Source organism: Drosophila elegans, unplaced genomic scaffold (assembly GCF_018152505.1).
Source record: "Drosophila elegans isolate 14027-0461.03 unplaced genomic scaffold, ASM1815250v1 contig_814, whole genome shotgun sequence".
Taxonomy (NCBI): domain Eukaryota; kingdom Metazoa; phylum Arthropoda; class Insecta; order Diptera; family Drosophilidae; genus Drosophila; species Drosophila elegans.
In genome coordinates this window covers 2,939,495-2,948,472 of record NW_024546167.1, presented here as the reverse complement: position 1 = coordinate 2,948,472, position 8,978 = coordinate 2,939,495, and the positions used below count along the sequence as shown (strand labels likewise).

The window sequence follows — 8,978 nt, the reverse complement described above, 5'->3', positions numbered from 1 at the left end:
TCTTGAGGAGCTTTTCATAGACGTTAAGACCCGGCTGCACTTGTCGTAGCCCCCTGGAACGCCGCCAAGTTGAAGTTTTCGTAACAAATAAGAAGGACTCGATTCCCTGAGCGGTCCAAAAGTTAAGCCCGCTCAAAGGCTGCCAGCCAGATAAAATGCAAAGCTCTTGAGCGTTTGAAACTTAATAAAAATCCACCAGCAGTTGGCGAGTTCAATGTCAGATGGGATAGGATGGGATGGGCATCCTTGGAACGAGCCACATAATTTCTTAACACATCGCTAGAAAGGGCTCGACGCACACTATAAATAATAAGGAACAATTTTTTTTTTTTTAAATGCGCACTATAAACGGGAAAACTTGGTCCCGCATAATTTCTGAAAGCAAAGTTTCGCAGCTAAAGGCAAATCCTTTGGCCAGTGCAACTGCAAAAAGTGCTTTTCTCATTTTCTTCGGCCAAGATTTTTGATTAAAATATTTATGCATGGCAAAATCTGCATTCAAGGTGCACATTTTTTCTTTTAATTAATTCGCCGTTTAAGGGGAAACTTTCGTTGTGGTGGGCATAAAATATAGCTGACCAGAGAATCGGGAACATGTCTACGCATTTGGCTGTTTTGATTTATGAGTAGGGGCTTTTTGCACTGCAGTCACTATCTGGAAAAGGGATCATCAGCACGTTCGGGGATTTTCCTTGGGCTCTAACATTTATTTCATTGGATGCTGGCAGCAGGCAGCAGGCAACATTCAAAGCATTTCGCACCACATATTCCTTTTGACACCCACTTTAATATTTATGGCCATGAACGTAGCCCTGTCCGCAAACAGCAGTTTCTTTCCATGGAGCTGCACTGTTTTGTTTCAAGCAATTTAACAGCTTTTGGGTGAAATAACAAAATAACAAGCCCGCCAAACCAACACACATCACAACAAACAAACTCCGCACATTCCGTAGAGCGGCAAGCAAAAAGTCAGGCCCAACAATGCGCCACTAGACCATCGTCATCGTCATCCTCATCCTCATCCTCATTTCCATGGCCATACCCATACCCATGCCCAACTCCCAGAGCCCTAAGCAAACAGCGGGGAGATGCAGATGCAGATGCAGGGGACAGGAGAATCAGGAGAATCAGGAACCAGGAACCAGGATCCAGGACCCAGGAACTGCGAAAGGAGACAGACGGTGAGGGCAGGACGGTGCATATTTTTGCAACACAAAATAAACCGCAACAGCAGCAATTTGCGTCGGTTGTTAGTTTGGAGAGTTGCTTAAAATTTACATGGACAGCGAGCACACACATGACTAGACAGCCGATCTATGGGCTATATGGTCTGGGATGCGGATGGGGATGCGGATGCATATGCATGTGTGTGTATGGCCACAGAGGACAGTGCTGCGCCATAACTGAATAAAGTCCATTTTTAAACAATTACCTTTTAGAAGCGCTTTTATCGCAACGGAAGTAGCTTGGCCCAGCCACCACGAAACACTCTTGCCAAAAGACAACGGATTATATTGTCTCCCCCCAGAGATACTTGTTAAAGATTCTCCGGAGACCTCTCGATTAACAGCCATTAAAGCATCCCGAGACGGATTTACATTCCTGGCAAACTCCCAGCGTCTGTCTCTGCCCCCAGACCGCAATCAATCAAATCCAATCTAGGCACACATTCCGTCACATACTGCAGCAATCAGGAGCAGACCTTTGACTTCTGCCATCCCGCCGAGATGCTCGACCCAGTGCACTGGCAGAAAATCAATCATAAATGGGTCATGTGCATAAATTAAAAAGCAAAATTGGAAACTGAATATATGAATTTGAACTAATCACTCCCATTTGAAATGGCTAAGAGACATTAGTTGTAATTTTGATTTGGAATGAATGAATCGATTATGTAAGTAAAAATATCATGGCAAATGGATTTATTTTTTTAATTCTTGTTAACTTAAGGGTGAAATTTTAATCTGTAATTATTTTAATTAAATATGAATATGACAAACGCATTGATTATGTTTCTAATAAGGTGTGTAGAATGTACAAAACTTTTTAAAAATCAACTGAATATTTATTTTGTAAATTATTTTTAATGATCCAATAAATTGTAACTCAAGATTATATAATATAATAAGCTAAATAATTCAAAAGGAAAGATACTTTAACGCAATTAATGTCTTCAACGGTTAGGCAATGCGTTAAGATAATATTCCAGTCGTAAGACGATTTGGATAAAGTGCGACATTCGTATTAAAGTAAACGATGTCTTTCCCACAAATCCAGCACTAGTTTTTGTGCTACAAAGCGTACAGTGCTCAAAGGCAAACATCGCCTCCTTCAACACTGCATCAGGAGTCGAATCCGTGAGTGGGCCACCACGGCGGATACGTGATGTGCCTCTGGAATAACAGAAACTATAATAATTGCGACCGAAGGAACCCCCGAGCTGTGTGCTGGAAGTGCTAGCTTTTATTTGTTGAGTGCTTTTCAAGGTTGTCGCCTCGCCTAGAGATCCCAGACAGCGCTTTCCACTTATGTACTACGTAGGTAAAAAAAAATTAACCCAGACAAAGTGCAGCACACAAAACTCAAGAGTTGCATGCAATAACCAGTGGCAAAATGAGGAACATTAAACGGGAAATACGTTGTGATGGGACCGACATCAATACCCCAAAGCGAGGCTACGCATGCGTGTCCCAAACAGCCACGCCCAGTTCCTTTGGCCATCGCACGTCAGCCATCACTGTACGGTGTGCACTCCACCGACTTGAATTATGAAATGTGAAAATTGTGTTAAATAAGTAAACAGAGGATGCGTTTGTGCAGCATGCACACAAGGCGGAGCATCCGCGCCCCCAATTTTGGCAGCATCGCTGCTGAAAAATAGACACTCCCCAAGTCACGTAGCCACGAACTGAATTTCATATTTCATGGCAACACAACCGCCCAGCAGAGCGGCACAAAAAAAAAAACAACCATTTAGGCAACGATATAGCACCCACATCCCAATCCCTCTTTTGGAATCCCAAACCCAAACCCTACCCCTTTTCATCCCATCCATGACCAGGCAGCAGTTGCAATATTTGATCTAAAATATGTATGCCCGGGCGGAAATTGTTTTTGTGTTAAATGGCGGAAGCAACGGCATTGTAATTAAAATTTGCTTAAAACTTAATACCAAGTATTTAATATACAATTGGAATTTGCCAGGCGAGAAGCAGCTCCGCTTCTCAGGAATGTGGACCACCGGATTGGGTGTGTGTAGTAGGTGCTAGTTGGAATAGCTTTCGTAATTAAAGTTGAGGTGAAACTCCAATTAAATTGCTGTGATTGCGGATAATTATATACATTTCATTACCTTTGACCTGGGGTAGAAATACGCCATTCAGTGAGAGTATCAGTATCCCTGAACGCATTCGACGGCAGCCTAAAAGTATGCAATGAATTTGCCAGGCGACTCCAGTTGCATGCAAAAATATTCTCCCCATTGGGCACCAACACCCCCCACTGTTTTACACCTCCCCCCTTCCACCCCCTCCCAGAGCTGCCCTTTGAACCCCGGACAAGAGCCCGTTCTGGATGCGTATGTATGTAGCTTGTGCATGCTTTAAATAGTTGCCACACATTAAATTTCCGGTCGGGCGTCCGTTCTTTAAATGCTGAAGGAAATGCAATAAACGCCAACTAAAAGCCACGCCAAAAAATTACAAAAATTACGGCTGGCGATGGCAAAGCAAAGGCGGCCAAATGGTGGGGTGCAAATTCCATGGCAAAAAAAAATGCCGAAAATGAAATGACGCTAAAAGTATCGCAATAAAAACGCATTAAAATGCCACACCAGGGAGTAAATAATTTTGTTGCCCCAATCGCAGACGTCGAAGCGTTTTTGTAGTTGCGTACAGGGTGCAAAATTCTTTTAAGTGTGCTCTTTTTTTTTTTTTTGAATAAGACATTATCAATACTTTGATATAAAAATAACTACAATAACTCCTTTTTAGTCGGGAGGTACCTCATAAAGTTTAAAATGGAAAATCACATTAAAAGGCGTGTTAAAACGTGCTGCGTTGATTAAATGATTTTGAATGAATTCTGCATTCACTTCTTGAGATTTAGATTCCTTAGACTTCACATTATGTATTTTCAAATACAAAATTTGTAAAAAATAGAACCTTGTTAGTTAAGGGTGCCTCAGAAATCTTCAAAAATATATATAATATATATATTGAAATTGTATATCTTAAGACCTTAAAGTAAAAAAACTTTGATATTTTCTGCAATCCTTTCTTTAAATCAAGATGAAGATTACTTTATTTATAACAAAAATGATTTTCCACTTATTTAATTTATTTTTTGAATTTCCTAAGAACATATTTTTCCCGATGTAGTCTTTGCAGCCGAATATATTGAACTACAATCGATGCTGAACAATTAGGCGCCGATTCGGAGAGGCTATAGTCCGTAGTCTGGGAATAATATTTTTATGGCCAGTGGCGCGCATAAATCCCGGACAGTCGGCTGGTAATTCAAAATGGACAGAGGAACGTGCAACTGGAACTTAGTAACTCCCGGCTGGATAGCGACTGGGTCCATAATTTATGGCCCCGCTTGATTTGAGTGCATAAATTCCCTGCCAAACGCCTTTCCCTAAGGTCTCCAGTCTGCTCCTCAAAAGCTGCTCAATGAGCCGAAGATGCAGAACATTTTGTAAGGCGATGCGCTTTTAATGTGTTTATTGACTTTGCCCGGGAAATGAGGTGGATAGTTGTTTCGGCTTTTAGGTGGTGCTGTATAAAGCTGAGGGATTAGGCCAATCAATCAAATGCTATCGAGTTAATTAAACAGAATGCTGCTGAAGGAGCTGAGTATTTGGGTCAACTGCTTGCACTTTGTACATATCTATTGCAGGAAAAATACAAATAAATTCGAAGCACATTCGAATGGCAAGGTGAAGTGTGCTTGTCAATTATAAGTGTTAATATATATGAGTTTGCTCCCAGAACTGTAATTGCATATGGAACATGAAATTTCACTTAGATTGCCATGCAACTAATCTGCTTTCCCAGGAACTGGGCGAATATGCAAACTACATTTAATGGTATTTTATGAAATGTTCTCGAAGGACGCTGCAGTCTATTGAAGGAGAGCTCTTCGAGTCGGACAACAATACAAAAAAAAAAATAAAACAATTACACTCAATTGAATGTGTGCATTAAAAATGCAGAAGAAAGTTAATTAAATTTCTCAACTCTGAAAGTGTTCTGACGCACGTGCAATCCAAGCCATACGGCCAAATAAACTTAAATTACAGGTTGTGCAAACAAAGCTATTGCAAACCAAGTTTGAATATTTACTTATGCCTTAAGGTATAGTATTATTAACAAAATCAAATTTCTTACAAAATATCCTCCATCCCTTAATGAAAAAACAATCAAATACTTTTAGCTGTAAATGCCATTCGATTAGAAATTTTATGACGAGTTTAACGATGTATGACATGCCAACTTTTGATGGTTACTTTCCAGGCTTTGATTCCAAAACCAATTCTTAAGTGTTTTTTATTTAGAGATTGTTACAACAAATAACAGATTCGCAAAGTGCTGTTTTGTTGTTACTTTGCTAAACTAAGTCACACAGCCATTCGAAATTTTGTGAACCTTATTCAAAAACCAATATCAGCAAGTGTTTTTTTAAATTTTTACACTCAAAAAATGGTACCATTTTTTTTAAGTGTAAATAACGGTTTTCACCTGTTTTTATTTATTTATTTTATATCTTCACTTCTGCCATACTCTTATATTTGCTAATGTTAAACGCTGTTATATACAAATTTTTTTGTAAAACAAAATTTCTATAGGATTCATCCCCAAATATGTCAAAATTGTAATACAAAGTTTTTGAACATATCTGGTTGAAAGTATATTTCTTTGTAAAGTAACGGAAAATTGTAAGAAGCTTTGTTTTGGACTATAAATTATAAATAAATAACCCAGGTTAGTTGTATTTCAAAAGTACCTTGGTTATTGCCTAAATGTACTTGACTTTTTGACTTGGTTATACAAACTTTTTAACGAAATAGAATACTATTTTATTTAAATAGTGGGTGGCAAGCCTGTTACTATCCATAACTGACAGAAATCGCCCGAATATATTGTAGCACATACATAACTTTTCTGATTGCTGTCCGATAAATCAAAACAAATCGCTTTTGATGTTTCGCTTTTACAAGCTGTACTCGTTATACATGAACAACATGGCCAGCGGGCTCACGTGGCAGCAGGAGTGGTGCCTGTGCGAGAAGCTGCCCCGAGCGGTGCTCCACATCCCGGTGAACCGCCATCTGGTCTGCGAGGTGTGCGGATTGGCCCGACGCCCCCAGACCGGCGTCCACTCCTCCAGCGACGAGGAGACCGAGGTGACCGCCAATCGCCAGAGGATTTTAATGGAGCAACGTCGCACGGAGGAAGACAAAATAAGCCAGGTGAAGGCGAAGAAACCCAATGCCAGAGCCAGTTGCCGGACGAACTGCGTCAAATGCGGTGGCTTGTCCAGAGCAGAAGGTGGCCAGACACGAAATGGTGACCCCAAACACATTAAAAGCAAATTATATTCGGTTCGTCATGGCTTCCACTCGAAGCCAAAAAGAGTGCCACCACGCCGGGAGAAACAGGAACCCTCAGCGCCGCCACCTGAAATGGCATGGAAGCCACCAACACCGACACCGCCACCGCCTCCTCCTCCTCCTCCACCTCCTCCACCACCAGCATCGAGATTACCATGGAAGGAGATGCCAAACTTAATGAAACAAGACGTTTTCAGTGAGGAAAATCACGTACTCCAGAGCTATAGTAATCTCTTTGTCAGCAACTTTGTCCCGTTGAACACACCCATTACGAATGGCCTGGGAGGAGCCATCTCCAAGAGGAGCAGCTACAGCTCCCGTCCGCCACTCTGTCACAGAAGTCGTCCGCTGCCCCCACTGGCCCAAGTACGGACCAACATCTTGGCCAGTTGTCAAAAGTCGCTGGAGGACAGAGAGAAGGGCGGCAGCTCCAGTCCACAGACGTCCAAGGATTCGCTAGATGCCGAAAGCGAGCTGGCCAGCCAGTTCTGTCCCTTCGACCAGTACGAGGGTCCATCAGAGGATGCACTCGTCGTGAATAGTGCTCGCTACCTGCTCCATCGACCCAAATCGTTGTACATTGAACCACGCCGGGATTTGCGCAACAATCGCATCGAGTCCTTGGAAATGGAACTGAGAAGTGGCTATGGTTCACCGGCGCCTTTACCACCCCCCAAAGTCCCCGTTAATCCCGAGAACGATAGTCCACCAGACGTGCAGCGTCCTTGCTTCTTCATGACCAAGCTGGTGCAGCAAAATCTTATGAAAACCATCAATGAAATCGAATTCGATTGTTCAAGCGAAAGCGGCTCCTTGAGCAGCAACACTTCCAGTCCCCCAATCATCCAGAAGACCAAACAAGGAAATGCGCCAGAAGAGACCGGAAATGTAGAAAGGCAGGCAGCCGAGAGATCCGCCATCATTGCCTCGATTTGGGATCAGCTTATCCGTTCACAAGCATCCAAGAGCTCTGTCGATAACTCCGAGGATGACAAGGGCCCTGAATTGAACCAGCTTCCCAATCACGGCAACGAGGACCATGGAACAAGTTCTTTTTTAAGTGATTTATCAACTGATCAGTCTGTACTTTCTTCAAATAAAACTAAGCACGATCAAGATTATTCCAAACGCGTCTCAACAACACTAAGCTCTTCTAGCGGGGAAAGGGATTTCTATAGAATAAACGAATCATCACCAAACACAACTGGAAAAACAATATGTTCTGTGAAGGACAAGCCCAATTCCTTACCTTTAAAGTGCGGCCGTTGCGGAAATCACCGAAATATTAAACAAAATACAGAAAATGATGCCATAAAAATGAAGGGAGATATAATACCTACAGAGCCCGATGATAAAAATCGAACCTGCATAAACATAAAACTTAGAAATGCTATAAGGCAAAAACTGGAAAACATAAGAACTGAAAAGAAGAAATGCTCCAAGATGGAAGATTACGAAGAAGATATGTATAATGTTAATCAGACAATATTTCAAAGAAAAGGGCAAAGATGCTGTCATTCGTATAGAAGTTCATCACAAACACATTGCAAAAATCATCAATGTGTTATACCTTCCATTTTACAGACTGACAAAAAGATATTGGAGAGTAAGGTAAAATCCTACTATAAGTCATTATTAGTTAATACGGAACATGTACCAAATATTTCACCAACCGTTCTAGAATATAAATTTTGTAGACACAACGTTCATTCGATCTCCTGGTCTGTAAGCAAAACCTTCGAGACAGTGGTCTACATATGCTCAGAGATTCCCAAGCTCCGTGTCGCTACCTTTGTAAGGGACACTAAAGTTATTAAAGGGTACATGAAGGAAAGTTACGTTACGAATCGTCCTCCTTTGTCTCTCTACGAGTTTCGTAGGCCTGATATAGATCCCAGCGAACTGATATCTCACAAAGACAAAGAGGCAATTGTAAATGATGATAGCGGACATGAAACTCCAATTGCCCATTTAGCAACTCCCAAGGGATTAGGCCGATCAATTAAGCAACGAAAAAATCGCAAAAAACCCCGTCTACCGGTCTGGCCAGCACATCCTTTGAAATACCGAAGCCGCAAGATTAAATACGAAGAACTTGAAATATCATTTGATATGCAAGAAAATAAGATATTGTTAGATCATCAGAAAAAGGTGATGATTCAAAAGGATGAAAGAGTTACCAATATCTACGATGCTCAGAAGTTTTCCCAGTCGGATATGTTTTGCGACATGAGTACAGAGGAAGAAACAAAGTCAAATCCAATTAATATTATGAAAGGTGATCAACTATTTGTTAATAATAGCGAACCTTCTCCGTCAGTCAGTAAAGAACCCAAGGCAGAGAGTTTAAAAACTAGACCTAAAA

The 8,978-nt window shown here is 41.4% G+C and overlaps 1 protein-coding gene across 1 annotated transcript; it reads left to right on the top strand.

Annotated features, from left to right (window-relative positions):
* The first annotated feature begins 5,924 nt into the window (after nt 1-5,924).
* LOC108141655 lies at nt 5,925-8,437 on the top strand. The gene is made up of 2 exons (XM_041710350.1): nt 5,925-8,224; nt 8,295-8,437. The coding sequence occupies exons 1-2, from the start codon at nt 6,203-6,205 to the stop codon at nt 8,340-8,342; spliced, it is 2,070 nt and encodes a 689-aa protein (XP_041566284.1). The 5' UTR covers nt 5,925-6,202; the 3' UTR covers nt 8,343-8,437.
* Nucleotides 8,438-8,978: the final 541 nt, after the last annotated feature.

Coding starts and splice junctions, on each gene's coding strand:
- LOC108141655 (XM_041710350.1), top strand. CDS start 6,203: ATGTTTCGCTTTTACAAGCTGTACTCGTTATACATGAACAACATGGCC. Junction 8,225..8,294: donor AAAAGATATTGGAGAGTAAG/GTAAAATCCTAC, acceptor CAACCGTTCTAG/AATATAAATTTTGTAGACAC.